At 34.4% G+C, this 16,374-nt stretch overlaps 1 protein-coding gene across 2 annotated transcripts; it reads right to left on the minus strand.

Annotated features, from left to right (window-relative positions):
* Nucleotides 1-39: 39 nt before the first annotated feature.
* Nucleotides 40-16,109, minus strand: Tbc1d15-17 (TBC1 domain family member 15/17). Of its 2 annotated transcripts, none has more exons than XM_053756503.2 (12): nucleotides 15,918-16,109; nucleotides 15,232-15,424; nucleotides 14,559-14,641; nucleotides 13,559-13,759; nucleotides 13,097-13,232; nucleotides 7,493-7,664; nucleotides 6,775-6,871; nucleotides 5,461-5,877; nucleotides 4,682-4,869; nucleotides 4,270-4,396; nucleotides 3,350-3,547; nucleotides 40-1,899 (listed from the first exon to the last, which is right to left on the minus strand). In XM_053756503.2, exons 1-12 carry the CDS (start codon nucleotides 15,957-15,959, stop codon nucleotides 1,831-1,833), a joined length of 1,923 nt encoding a protein of 640 aa, XP_053612478.1. In that variant the 5' UTR covers nucleotides 15,960-16,109; the 3' UTR covers nucleotides 40-1,830. The 2 variants fall into 2 exon arrangements, with proteins under 2 accessions (XP_053612478.1, XP_053612479.1); XM_053756504.2 differs by having other exon boundaries at nucleotides 3,309-3,547.
* Between the last annotated feature and the right edge of the window lie 265 nt (nucleotides 16,110-16,374).

Raw genomic sequence — 16,374 nt, forward strand, 5'->3', positions numbered from 1 at the left:
ACCGGAGTACCTACTTATTCCATGTTCACATCATATAGATGCGCATAACACTTTTTTTTTTGTTTAGTTTATTTGGAAAGGCATAGGATGCGCATAATACGTCGTAAGCATTAATATTTATTTCTTTTTGTTAATCTATGGTAAGCGTAATTTTTTCCCTAAGGTATATTTTCGCATGGAATGTCACAATTTTCAAAAGACAGTGGCACAACACTTTATTTTCAATTTACAAATAGGCAAGACACAGAGCGCATGGATTTTAATATTGAATTTGCAAAATATTGTATTTAATTGACATGTCATAAAATAAAGTACTTACAATAAAGTAGTTGCACGTTTTTTTCTTCTAAAATAATATAAGCGCCAAGTCAAGTGTAACATCTTCAATTATTATATCTGTGCTTATATTTTATTCTGCGTGTCTGCCACATGGAATTAGTAGATACTCCGTACAACAAGTACTTATTAAATCCATGGTCTGCCATAGCTATCGCATTTATAAAGAATATGCAACCATATTGTTTTTCAACACATTTTTTAAATAAAATCTTAATTATATATTCTTGCAATGTATTGGTTGACATTTTTTTAAGTTTAAAGAGTCAAGTTTCAAGTATATAAAAAATTTAAATAAATAAAAGGCTTTGTCGTTCAACTGATAGTGGAAATGTTGTGGAAATTAAACTAAATTAAACTAATCCATTTTGTGGACAAAGAATAAGATAACACGAGTGAAAAGAAAAATCTAATTTCGTATAAATTGCACAGTGTAAACTGAGCCTTACAATGACTTTTTCAATAAGTACTGAGAAGTTTGTAACACATTGGAGTTTGCACGAAACTACACGGGTCTACTACAAGTACATACTTGTTTTTATTGTAAGTACCTATACTGTCATATTTATATGTATGCATAATATTAATTCTTGTCATTCTGTATACAAATGTATATTATTTCTGTATACAAATACATATTATTTGTATATATTTATGACAAGAATATTTGACCCGGCGATCTAAGGCAATTCATTTCGGAATGCCACCTCTCAAATTTATTCGACAGCAGCGACTCCCTCAGCTGGCCTTAGAGTGTATATTAGTCTGAGAGTGGTCCAGATCATATATCTATTTATTTGAGGAAAGTAAACATCACACAACAGACATGAACCGACGACGGGCAGCCGTATTGTGTTCAATCGCAAAATGAAATTAAACACTGACTGAGAAAAACTTATACAAATCAATAATATTTTTGTCACATTTATATGAATAAAAAATTAATGAAAATAGTTTGAAAACGTGCGTGCATCGTTGGTTCATGCCTATGTCTAAGATATCCAATATCTGAAACATATGATTTTGTAACGAAAATATTGCCATCTTTATCACACAGTAGTTTGAGCGTGATTTCTTTATGTTCTTGTTGAAAACTCCAATGTATTATAAGCTCCTTGTCACGCTACACAAGGTCAGCAGATGATATATTTATATTCTGTGAGTCTTCAGTTTTCCCAGTGGTGGGTCGAACCCAATAAACTTTTCTACAAAAGCACGTGCATTTTTACATTTTGGGATATTTTTGCTTTAAATAGTTACAGTTATAGCAAAATTACTTTACTTTTCGATAGAACAATTAAGGTAAATAAATTGTAATAAAAAAGCAAAAGTTAGGAATTAACATTATACACAAGAATTTAATCGAATGAATTTTTCAATCATTTGACATTAGCCGCTGACGTCCACAGACAACTAATTGAAACACAGTGTATGTACAAAAATATAAAATCTATCAACAGCAGTCTATATCTTCCCGAAATTCAATGCGCTATACTATGCTAGCAACGCCCAAACTGTTTTGTGTACGATCGTTATTTTTATGCCGTCATATTCGAGTAAATCCTGAAAAACAAATGAGACATTATGAAAAAAATCCAAAGTGTTGTAAGGAATGTAACAGAAATGTCCATGAATACATTCACATACATACATTCATACTTATGTATAAAAGCATACCTATCGGCATTAAGAAGGGGGTAGATTATTGTTTATATATTGTGTCTCACTAGTTTGGCAGAAAATTAGATATTTTTATTATAACTAATGTGGAATATAGGTATTGTTAAAGAAAATACAGGTCACTCACGCGTAATTATTGAAAAAAAAAAGTCTACTTTAATTTTGCTATTTTGAAAAAGTGAAATTATAGTTGACATTTACGAAGATAAAAACGCACGTGAGCGACCTTTATTTTCATTGATAAAATAAGTTATATGCTAAATCGTGTATAACATATATTTATCAATAAAATGTATATAAATCCTATGTCATATTTCTTTCCTTGAACTTTTTACATATAAGCTGACAAAAATCATGCAATTTTAGTTTTATATGTATTGGCATATGTAATAAAATCTTACACGCAGAAGTTATATATTTTAGTAATGTACATAAAATAATGAATGTAAATAACAATCATTAATGCAATATACTATACAACTACTTGTTAATTTGTCGGCTTTTTATCATTATACAGCTGCACTAACTATAATGATCTATGTTTAACGCTAATAATAAATGAAACAACACTGCGTTAATTCTACACTATAACAAATATGTATAAAAATATATACATATTTTTCAATATGTTAAAAAACCCGTTGTGATTTCCTTATGTAAAACAAAAATAGCATATCTAATATAAATAGCATATCTAATATAATAGCATATAGCTATTGTCATAATTTTAACAGATAAAAATCAATCGAATCAAAATATATTTTTTATTTTGTAGTATTTTCTGATTAGATTCAAAGGTTAGCACTTTTTTAATAATAGCACAGTAACATATAAACTATAGGGTTCTTAAAGCCATGCAATTGATATGTGGTGGGCAAACACTTTAAATAAGTTAACCTTTGTCATTTTAAATATTAGGCTGGAAACCCGCGAGCAACTCTTTGTCAAATATCAACCTTATTCTATTGAAATAAGGATCAAAACAGCACGCAATAGAAATGGCAACTTGTATTGAATAAAACAGAGTGCGGTGTGCACATTTTGTCATAAAACTGATGGTCAAGGCTCAATTTACACTACCAAGAAATCGCTTGAAAATTAAAAAAAATACGCACTCCATATTAGACAATATGCTTTATAAAATAGCGGTCAAAATCGTGTTAATACACTTGTTAAATTATGTAAAAGAAAATTTCCAACGATTTCCCGATGGTATAAAATGCAAATACAAAACACAAATAGCGCTAACAACGATCTAAAACTACACATACTATCGATAGCAAAATAATCACCGTGCTCAGAAATTCATATCTAATCCTATTTGATACATAACTTCCTCCATGTCGGGTCTGGTTCCGTTGGACTTGTCCGTGGTATCGTCCCCGAGGGCGGCGGCGCCCAGCGCGGGCAGACCCAGGATCACGCGGATCTGGTCCGTGAGGTGCGGGGCCGACACTATCTGGTGATAGATGCCCTCGGCCGAGCTCAGTATCCGGTCCACGTCCAGACACATTGACAGATCGTTTACGTGCTGCAATCGAGTGGATCCTTTCAAATATTTTTCTTTTCGTACACTAGCTTTTAAAGGCGGCTTCGATCGCGTGAATTTCACTGCGAGAGCGAAACAGACACGGTTTTCATACAAACTTTCACCCCCTATTATAGTCATTTGGGAGTTGATTTTTGAAAAAAAAAAACAAATACATATATAGATAAACATCCAAGACCCGAGTCAATCAGAAAAAGATCATTTTCCATCATGACCCGACCGGGGATCGAACCCGGGACCTCTCGGTTCAGTGGCAAGAACTTTGCCACTGCGCCACCGAGCTCGTCAAAGTATGGATGTGTCGAAATCTAAATTAGAATAGAAATGGAATAGGACAGACAGGACAGAAACGAAAATCTGTGTGTCCTACTCTAGGCCTGCGCCTGTCAAAAAGATGGATTTCAGAAACGATATTCATATTTACCGGCATTATTCCGGCTCCACACTTACGCGGACCAGTTCGCCTGTAACTTGGCAGATTCGGCATACATCGCTGGTTTTTCATTACGGTAAATAAAAGCACTCATACAAACTACGCAATGATCATGAACATGCATTCGCGTGTGCGTAGCCGGCATTATAGTCCGAAATCCCACGGGAAATATAAAAAATATTTAAGACTTTTCCATCATCAGGAGACCACAGCACAAAGGCACATTATTTATATAATTTATTTTACAATGTGGCAAAAATTATAAATTTACCTTCAAGATTTCAGTGAATCCATAATCCCTGCTCATAATAACGTCCATCTCAGCGTCGAGGATGGCAACACATATTAGGAGATGGAAGTTCGCGCATGGCAACCCCGTCCACAGCACTTCCCACAGTCTGGGAGCAAAAAACAATAACTAGGGCGCTTGTTTCTAAACTTTTTAATAAAATATCTTCTTTTTTTCTTTGCATAAAATATTGTACTGACAAATAATATTTTTTTACAAAAATGTAATTATTGACACAAGCTTTCGTAAGAACGTCAGCGGTGAAAGAAAAAAACAGTTGCTGCAAATGATACCGCTACTGTTCCATGGCACGTTCGTTCGTATTAGGCGAGTAAGGGAGACCTTGGAAATATTAAAGTTAATTTTTTACGCTGCAATGCAACTGAGACCCTACCTCATGATGTCCCTGTGGGAGAACTCCCGCTTGAACCAGACGAGCAGCCAGCGGAAGCAGAAGTACATGTTGCCGGAGTCCTTCGCCTCCAGCTGCTGCGCCAGCGCGGGGCTCGCGAACGTCAGCAGCTGCTGCAGCTGCTGGAGCTGCTGCTTCATGCCCGCTTGGTCCATGTCGAAGTTCGATACCTGGGTGATCATTATTATATTATTATTACCTAACAAACTAAACACCTACATCTTCCTCAGGAATCACGTTATCTATTGGAGTGAACCGTTCAAAAATCTGTCGATTATTTTTGAGTTTGTCGCGTTCATACAGACCGACGCGACATGGGTTTTCTTTTTAAGATAATGAAAGGATTTGTCTTTAGTATGGCATGTCTATTACCTATGCCAGTCATAAGATCGCGATAAGCTAACAATGGTGTCAGATTTATTCTAGTCGCGAACATTATTTTTAGGCCTACTAGAATTTAAATTTAGTTACGTGAATTTTAAAGGACTTCATAAAGTATCTGTGATTTGTTTACATTTTGTCTCACGGGAAAATGAATACAGTATAGATAGATAAAACGTTTATCTACTAGTACTGCATACATACAGGCGACCAATTTGACAAATATTTTACACAAAGTTAAAACAAACACAGCATAAATAAAATATATACATAAATTCACTAATAGAAAGCCACATTATTCCTGAGCGAGATAGGTTATACTTTTTATCACGATATTCGCACAGTAATACAAAAATAAAATTTAAAAAAAAACTACTTACAATCTTATCCATAAACCCGACGAAGCACCAAAAACTGTCCACCTCGTTGTCCAAAAGCAACAATAATGGCGCCAAAACATCACTCATGCCTTGTACGTAACCCAAATCGAAATTATACATCACATATGTCATTAATATATCTTGCAAAACCGCTAAATTTGGGTTATTGTCGCCTGCAAAATACGGGTGTGTTCTGTCGGTCCTGTTGACGTCCTTTTCTACCAAACTCTTTCTCTCTCTATATTCTGTGAATCTCGCCTCTTGTCCTTCTGTCATGGACCGCCATTGGAGTTTCATGCAAAAGTATTCTTCGGTTTTTTTCTTGCGCAAATATTTAATTTCTTTGTGCGTGCTTTTCCATGGATAATAATCAAGCAGGTATTTCCATACTTCGTGTCGTATTGAGTGAGCAATACCCTGTAACAGTTGGGACAGTTTTAATAACTGTATAATTTGTTACGCGGCGGAAGCGGTGGTGGTGTAATGGTTAAGACGCCCGTCTGTGGATCGAAAGGTCCCAGGTTCGAATCCTACTCGTGCCACATGAGTTTGTATACCAATCTGACTCATGTATAGTAGTTTTCATCGACCACCTTCCGGTTTGCTTCCGGTGAAGGAAAATATCGTGAGGAAATCTGCACACCGGTCGATTGTTAACTTGTGTGTGAAATGGAGAAGGCAATGGCAATCCACTCCATTACTAATGCCAAGAAAGTTGTTGTGTGTTTAATTCCACTTAATGAGCACGACCCTCGGCCATGAGACCTCGACGATCATACGACTATGAAGAGATATTTTATTATTTGATTACTTGATAAATTAATTATGTCTGAATGTAATTAATTTAATTGATAAATAAATATAAATAATAATCTCTAGAAACCTGAAATAAATGATTTTTATTTTTTATTTAACATTTTGAAGGCAAAAGATTGTCACAATGTGGTCTGTAAATGGAATACAATAACTGGCTATTCTCAAATTAGTCAAATCAGATACTCAAATTATGTCAAAAACAAAATTTGGTATGGTGCTTGTATGACAGTAATGTAATGTGACGTCACGGATTATGGACTCAAAAAGCGTTTTTAATATACTTTAATGAGACCGAAATAATAATAAATATCATAACCAATAAAACTGATCAATTAAAGTGACATTTAATTATCGTGTTTGATTAAATACCTTCATAAATGGTTTACCCAGTTGAATAGTTAATGACTTCTAAAGAAAATATATTGGAAAAACAATCATAAATGATAGTGTTACTGGGATGAATAAAACTCTTCTATATCAAACTAGTGAGAGACTCACCCCTCTAAATATGAGCTGTTTGACCCCGTCTACCTCCATGACCCTCCCCTCCGGGTCCTGAAGCCCCTCCCACTTCTCCGTAGACAGTGGTGTGCCTCTGTAATAGAAACAAATTTTGATAAAAATTTAACAAAAAATTTTAACTTTCGCGTTATCTTCAAAACCCTCTGAAAGATGAAAACCCTGTATATTCACCACAACAGAGGATTGGACAAGGTATGAAAATTATTATCCTACTAGTAGAATAAAATAGAAGAAAATACATTAAAAAAAAAAAACAAATCTTGGAACTTTTAAGCCGGAATGCATACTTCTGGCATAATTCATTAGAGATCAAACTTCACGAGTATGTCGTAAGGAGTTATGATTACATGGCGCGTTTCGGCAAGTCCAAATATCGCCCAAAAATGTGTATTGATTGATTTTATGTTATATCTTGAGAAATACATTGATTATTGATGTGATTCTTTTACTGATGTGTCTATTATGTGAATAATCACATAATAGAGTGAGAGAGATAGTATCTATGGATAACCATAGATACTGTGGCGACATCTACCACGGCACATGCGCAACACGGAACGACGACAGCCACATAGATGATCCACAACAATACGGATAGATGGTGCTATAGTCGACTCTCGTTAGAAGCGAACAAGCCTAGAACGCGCAGGCAATGGTTTTACTGAAATCGAAATTTCGTCCGGTTGCTGTTTACCTCGGTATGGAGGGTCGCGGAGGCAAGGTGGGTTTGACGCTGATGACCTCGTACTCATCGCTCTTGGTCGTGGTGGTGGCCTCCTCGAGAGCACTCATACTCTTCGTGAGGAGGTCGGCCACATCCTCTGTCACGTCCCTTTTCCCATTCGTCGCCTCGTTGCCGTAATATACTGTCAACAGGAATTTATTACACGATGATCCAATAGTAGTTGTTCGGGCTACCGAAACAACTCCGAAACTAAATGATAAACTTGTTGAAATAATAAAATAATATTCGAGGAAAGTTACACTCAATAATTGGTAAACTGGTAATTTGATGACTTATGAAAATGAGTAACGCACGGCGATCTTGATGACCGATTGCGAACTGAATATAGAATTAAATAGAAATATTAAATTATGTGAAAATGCTGACACTGTACGATGCTAGCTCGTACAGGAGTGTTATTTTGGCTATACACTACCGGCGAACAGTTTCGACGTACAATGCTGGATTTCCTTGCAGTAAATATAAGCTCCCATACAAACTATACTGGCGATATTGTACAGTCAGCAATATAGTTTGCTATTGGAGACAGTTGTCAAAATTTACTAATTTACCTAAAATGGTGGCGACCTTAATCCGCATAGTAAATTGTGACTACATTGTATGGAAAACTACAATATTTTCAAATGAAATTCTTCAATTAGTCTATATTTATACCTACCTAAGGTAGATATAGAAATAAGTTGAAAAGCATGTGTGGTACGTATAGCAAATCCATTTAGGTAGATATATAGTTTGTTAAGATAACTTTTTAGTTTTCGCTAATAAAAAAAAAGTTATTAAAGTATAAAAAGTTGTCAAAAATGCGATGGCGCTAGTGTGCTGTGGCCAATCGGCAATCAAGAGTTTTGTCTCGAGTAATTTAACAATTTAACGTTCATAAATTGTAAACTAACAAAAAATGTGAGACCATTTACAATTTTATTGTAAATGGTTTATACAGTTCAAAATTGGTCAATTTACAATCTCGCGAGTTAGTTTATATACTAATTATGTTAACAATTATAGGGTAAAAAATAAAAATCAATGCTTGAATAATATTATGTTCTGCTTTGAAAGTATTCTGTATAACATAATAAATTATTTTGAAAAATATATTTTGTATACAATTAAAACTAGAAAGCTTTTAAGAGCCACGATACATTGGCTTCATAAAATAAATGCAAAATTACTTTTATTATAGGTCAGGTTAGGTTAATACATGCCTCATCAGTACTTTAATTAAGTATATTCTGGAAAAAGCCAATTAATTTAACATTTAATATTCCAAGTGACACTGCAGTTGAATATAATTCGCCGAGTGAAAAACACACTAAAATGTCTATAAATACAATTATGAACCATCATAAAATAGTGCATAAGACATATAATTCAATATTCATTTTGGTTTCGCTATTACTTGGTTTGGACTTCGGATATATCACATACAGGCATCATTTCATTAAATATGCAGTGAAAATAATACATATAACAAAAATATTTACTGTTCTATTTACATTGTACATTTATTCTGGTATTGAAAATAATTATCATTTTATTTCAATCACTTTTTGGTTCATAATCGTGACTACAGTGTACATTATGGGGAACCTTTTAACGCAGATAACAAAGGAAGAAAACAATTTTTTCACATTTCAAAAGAACTTATTTTTCATAGACGAAACATACGGTTTCTCTATACCCACATATAACATTGAATTGAAATTAATAATGATTTATTGTTTTAAATTTATTCATAACAAAGCTACGGGTTTACTTTATTGTCACTTAACAAAACTATGTAGAGTGCCATATTGTGTAGAAGTTTTATATGATTCTCCAATATATGTATCGAGCACAGTGATAGTAGTGTACACGATATATTTTTATTCTGTATATTGTCGAATGCTGACTCTAACAAATTTAGTCTCGAATTGTGCGAACGACTACAGTTTAAGCCAAGACGCTTATCAGAAATTAGCCGATGTCACGGAGATCGGGAGAGGATACTTAGGGTGCATGGTAATACTTGAATAGGAAATAAAATAGGGTAGTTGCCATCCGGTCGAATTTTTGTTTTTGTCATGTCATGTAAAAGACAAACATTTTATATCTGTCTTATTAGAGCCAAACCAAAAGCAAGCCAAATATAAATTACACAAGCCACGTTTAATCACCGTGTTTCATTATATTAATGTATTGTCACTCGTACAACTAGCTTATTGCGTTAAAATTACTTAAGTTACATTAATTTTATGAATAGATAAGATAATATTTCCATTCATTATTTTTAGTTTTTCGTGTCCTTTATATACGGCGTGACCACTACAACGTTAGGAATTATTGATGTCTTAATAAAGTTTGTTATTCGTGTACGTATAACTGAACTAATAATTTGAACATTTTGTATATGGAACATTTATTTTTTTAATAATAAATTAAACCGTAACGTTTTATTGCAGAGTAATCAGGTAGACACGATTGCAGTGATCTTTTTGATAAACGCAACCCTGGGTCTTCTTATAATTTTTAGCCCAATTTACACCGCCAGCAAGCTATCATCTCAAGTAAACAAACTGAAGCTCATTTTAATGGATAGGCTTTTGGAAAATAGAGGTAAGATGAACGTATAACATAGGTGGGAAAAAAAAAAACTCCGGAGAAACCCTACACTCCATATATCAGGGAAAAAGTTCCACGTAGTAAACAATGTTGTCCAAAAACGGATTGATGGCTTGCCTCTCGAATTTTAGTCCTAGTTTGTGTTGTATGGGAAAAAACCATTTGCAAATAATAATATAGGGAAAAAGAGACAGCATGTGTATTTTAGCTACACGTTACGTGTTTTTATGTTTCATAGTAGACTTTCTCTTACAGACAAAGACCATTACACAGCTCTAGAGAAGTTTATCAACTACATCGAGGCTCGGCCCTTTAAGTACACCATCGCTGACGTCATACCCTTAGACTGGACGCTAGTGTCTACCGTGATGAAAATTACCATTAATTACACTATTACAATACTACAAACGTATACGAATATTACAATAAATACGACCTCGGTGGCGCAGTGATAAAGTTCTTGCCCCTGAAGCGAAAGGTCCCGGGTTCGATCCCCAGTCGAGTCATGAAGGAAAAAGATCTTTTTCTGATTGGCCCGGATCTTGGATGTTTATCTATTTATTTGTTATAAAATATAGTATCGTTGAGTTGGTATCCCATAACAAAAGTCTCGAGCTTACTTTGGGGCTAGCTAGCTTATAAATTTATCCGTTGAGCATAATACGTAAGTCGCAAAGTGGGACAATAGTCTCAAAAAGATTAATTCTCAAAATGGCTAATTCTCTAAAGGACCAATACGGAAAATGGATAGCTTTTACCAAATCACGCCGATAGACACATGTTGTTTTCACTAAATATTTACGACAACAAATACTAAGATTATATCATTACTAGCTATACTGTGTACATAAATAAAATTAACCAATCGATCAATGTATTGTTTTAAAATTTATAATTAATATATTCTAGAAACAAATCGACATGTTTTATTAGTAGAAAGCAAGTAATATTGATGTTACAATGAATGGCGTAATTGTACGATGAAAGCTATGTTCTATAAGCTGGAGGCCTACAAGACTGCTGCAGTAATTCGATAAATAATACGTCACGGACAAAAAAGGACCTTTTAGAAAATGGCCACGCAGTGTCAATTTTACACAAAGGTGACAATGTAAAGTAGTAATAAATTCTAAAATCAAACAACAAATTATTTATTTGGCCCGAAGTAGCGTGTCATCGTTGACAGTGCGCGGACATTATGAATAAAATCGGTTTATGGACTTCCATGACATGAATGATTAAATGGCGTATAATTTAAACAATTCAGTAAAATGAACAAACATTTTATTGTATTTAAAATGTTTAATATTAATTTTACTGTATTTAAAATTTTTATATTAATTTTACTGTATTTAAAATTTTTATATTAATTTTACTGTATTTAAAATGTTTATATTCATTTTACTGAGTTTAAAATGTTTATATTCATTTAACTACCATTTCAATTGCTTTATATTATTCAGATTTCAGTAAGCACTACAATTTCCTTTAGCTGTTACATCACATATCATCAATTTTATTTATTAGCAAATACTAAAAATAATCTTTGATAATTGTTTATTGTATCTTGTTTTTGTTGCAATCAAACAATTTTACTTACTAATTTTATTATTGTTTTCCCGAGCGGTGCCGGGACGGGCCTCTAAATTATATATATGTTAAAGAAATAAAATATATTGTTTTGCATTCGCTGATAAATAAAATATATTGAGACATATAATGGCGCTAGTGTGCAGTCATATACAGTCTGTCTATAAAGAATACAATATAAAAGAGGGCGCTGTCTCCATTTGGCTGGCAACACTGCGTGTTTATCAAACAATCTCGACCATTATATTTGGTATTGCAATGCCAAAAAAATTTAGTTGGTTAAAAATACGTCTCCTACTCTTTACAGACAGACGGTATATATGTTATTATATGTATATATTTACCCGTCCGAAGTTCTGGAGTGGGATCAGCTAGTAAAGTAAGGTAAATATGTTTATGTGTTATATGTTGTATATGTATATTATATTAAGTTTATTTCGCGAAGGAATTTTACTATTAATTCTTCTTATCGAGGGTGTTATAACTAACATTGGAGTCAAATTGTGTTCAAATCGCCCCTAGATGACGGTGGGTAATTTTTGAAGCGAAAACTTCTTTAGCGGCGTTGTGCACTTTTTGTGATGGGTAAAACTCGCGTCAGGACACGTGACCTGATCGAAAATTCGTAAGACGTCAAAAATCCATAACGTTAATATTCAAGTTTTTGCTTCTGCCGGCACTCCCGGAGTGCAATCCGTTTTTTTATAGCGAAGTGGTCAAAAGAGCGTGCGGGTTGCCTGATGGTAAGCAAACACCGCAGCCCGTGGATACCGGCAACCCGATACGGGTCATCGGTGCGTTGCCGACTTTTTGAGAAAGCGATAGTCTTTTCTTGAAGGCGCCAATGGCGAAACTGTTAGGGAACACCGTTGTGGTAAGTTTAATTTATAATATCCGCGCGCTTCACGTAACTTCTTTAAAGTTACGTGAAAAACTGACTCTGGTTAAGCGTTAACCGTCAAGATGAAATTTGTCCTCCTAGTGGTGGTGAATACAATTTGAACATGTTATGAAATAACATCGGAGATTATTTATTTTATTTGTTATCTAAATACAACGGTACATGTGTGTCCCATTACAGTCCTATTATTAAGAATATATATATATATATATATATATATATATATATATATATATATATATATATATATATATATATATATCACATTAACACATTTAAAAAGAAACAAACAAACATTTAATAACACTGGTGTCATATTTTATTCAAGCCATTACTAGATGTCGCTAGGTAGTCGTAAAAGTAATGTCAAATACCTTACGCGACTAGAACAGAATCCGACATTTTTTAGCAATACCACACTCGATAAGAAAGAAAGAGAAAGGTATTCAATTTGAACAGCTCACCTATATCCGTAAGTTTGGAGAAGGCCTCCAGCGTAGTCTTGTAGGGCCTCTCCTTGAAATTGGACACGAGGCTCCACACCACGTCCGTGGTGTTCTCCGTGAAGATGTCCAGCTCCGCGAACGATCTGTTGAGCACCTGCAATCGAAATTTTATCAAAACGTCGTCTTTTGTATCTGGGCACGGTAGTGCTCCCGCCAAGACGAGCCAAGCGAAGCGCAAGAGCACTACCTACCTTTTCTCGAAACGTTTCGTCGTATTTTTGACACCACACTAGTAAAGTGCACCTTACTGCCATAATAATAAGGTTGAAAATACCACATAAACATCGAGGTTTGGTCTCGACGACGACATAAGTATCTATATCATGTCTGGTCATGGCTGATTCTACAGATAAGCCATGAATATCTCCAGCTACAACTAATTTCACCTTATAGCCACAGCAATAAGGTTGAAAATCAAACCTGCGATTCAGGGTTGGGCTCGACGACGACATAAGTGTGTCTATCATGTCTGGTCTTGGCTGTCTTGACATGATTCTTCAGGTAAGCCACGAATATCTCCGCGTTGCCGTGCTGGAAGTAGAAGGTGGTCTGCCACACTCCCGGCTTCGTTGAGAACTGCATTTGTTGGTTGTTGCGCGTCACACGGAATGTTTTTAGCTCCTGCGGGATGATTTATAATGAAATAAGTAAAATTTATATATACTATTATTATAAAGAGGTAAGCTTGTAAGTTTGTGAGTTTGTATGTTTGAGGCGGGCATTCTCCGAAACTACCGAACCGATTTCAAAAATTATTTCACCATTAGAAAGGTGCATTATCCAATTGACTATAGTTTATCTCAAAATTCCCACGGGAGCCTCATTCCCTGGGCAACATCTAGTATTTAAGTTGATTGTCTTAAGAGGTGGTGCCACTCACAGGAATCGAGCGAGGTCCTACGTAGGCAGCCAATAAGCAACAACAGCATTGGAGAAGGGTTCACGTAAGAGAGGCGATCGGTTATAAAATCACAGGCGCACGTTCAAAATTTCGATTCAGGGCTTCCGAATGCCGAATGCAATGAATTAATTGAATCAAAAATAGGATGCAAAATAACTCTTTCGTCACATCATTTTGTCTCACTAGAATGACACAGATTGTTTTCGTTACACTCACACTAGACGTTCCTGCACTAATGGAGAACCTAATCAAAGATCAACATTACACCTGTTAATAAGTAGCCAACACTGATCGACAATTATATAATAGCCAGCCATTCTGAATCGAGAAGAAGAAGGAAACACAAAATATTAGAACGCTAACACTTTAATAAAGTGTTACATAAATAGCCAGCCATTCTGACTCGGGAAGTAGAAGGAAAAACAAAATATTAGAACGCTAAGACTTTAATAAAGTGTTACATAACTAGTCCATTTCCCGCTTTATATAAATAGTAAAGTCTAAACAAAGTGAAACAACCTGAAGTGGAATCCTTATGATTCGGGCTCGGGCTGTCGCGTAATCCGACGTCATGTTACCGCTAAGTGTGCGTTGGCGACGACCTGGCAAACATAGATTAATTTAAACAGACTCAATTTTTTTATAAAAACTGAATTATTTATTTACTTTTGAATATCCAAAGTACCAATTAGGTGTATTCACATAAAATAAGTAAATAAGGTGCATTGCTTATCGATCACAAAATAAAAAAAGAAATAATTCACACTCATACTAATATATATATATATATATTAAATTAACTGATTATCATTTGATAAATTCTGACTGATAACAACTAAGTTCACGATTCTCTGTAAATTAAATGTGTTTACAAACAAATACATTCTAAAGTAGGTGCTCACTAGAATAATAGCAATATTATGTCATATGAATTCATCTCATCAAACAGTTCTTAAAACTGCAATGGCAACATTGACTTCGCACCAGTTTCATACTACACAATGTAATACAAAATTTTTCTTTAGCATCCTCTTACCTGATGTGCGGTATAGCTTTAACCCATCGAGTGCGGAGAATCAAGACATTATAAATAAACAATTGTCATGTAGCCAGCTACATGTGATTAACTTGTCAGCAACAATACAACCAGGTTAAAAAATAATAAAAAAAATCAAGATAAAAATCTGTTTACCAATGGTATTAACAACAGCCCACTCTTGGTCTTGCGTGTCGGACTCGATAGTGATCAAGTCATTGGGCCTCCACTCAATGCCTTTGGAGCCGTCGGGGTTGACGACGATGCACAGCATGCCAATAGAGTTGAGGTCAGTGACCGGCCGTCCGATGCACGCTTTGAGCAGCACCCCATCTTGTGTGAATAGGTCCTGAAAAACCAATGCTGTATATAATAATAATTTTTTTTTGCTCTCCACAATATATAGAAACTTAATCATAGTACACAGTACACACTGAGGGATAGTAACATTTCATTGTAATATTGTTGGATACTTAAAATAGACACACAAATAGTGTTATTATATATAGATTAATTATTCAAGATAGATTAATTATTATAATGTTTATAGATAGCACAAGTAGGCCTGTTCATTATCTGGACTAAAACAACTAGACTTAGGTACTAAAACAAACATTGTAACAACGGATATACACACTTAGTGATAAAAAATAAATGTGGGGTACGCAAAAAATAAACAAGTAATACCACAAAATGGGGCCTTTTAAACATATTCTATACAAAATACATACAACTCAACAGGAAATTGCAATTTGTAGTATTTATGCTATATGTAGTAAACTCAAAATATACGTAACCAGAAATGAAACTTATAAACAACAAAGAATCATAGTAAAACGTACTTTACACTGATCAGGTAAATCCTCTACAGAACTCTCAGACATGGTGCTGGATCACAGCAATGGGTCAGTCAATTAATGTAAAAGATAAAGTACACTCGCGATAATCAAAAATTTTTAAGTTTACACCATATTTCGAGAGAATTTTGTCAACAAAATTTGCAATCAAACAATTATCCGATGTCGAGATTTTAAAATATTGCCATCATATTCTTTACTTTCCAATAGACACGTTAAAAATATTAAAACTGCCCACTTAAAAGGTATCGGAAACAAACAATGGTAGTATATTACTAGCAGGTAGCAGATGAATATAAGTAGGCCAATCGGTATATCTAATATTATTTTTTACCAAATCTAAACGTGATTTACTAGTACCTATAGTTCAAGAATTGAATAAAAATGAAAAAAAAAAAACGAATGAAATTTGAATGAGATTAAAATTTCATTCTTAATAAGT

Source organism: Plodia interpunctella, chromosome 16 (genome assembly GCF_027563975.2).
Source record: "Plodia interpunctella isolate USDA-ARS_2022_Savannah chromosome 16, ilPloInte3.2, whole genome shotgun sequence".
Taxonomy (NCBI): Eukaryota; Metazoa; Arthropoda; class Insecta; order Lepidoptera; family Pyralidae; genus Plodia; species Plodia interpunctella.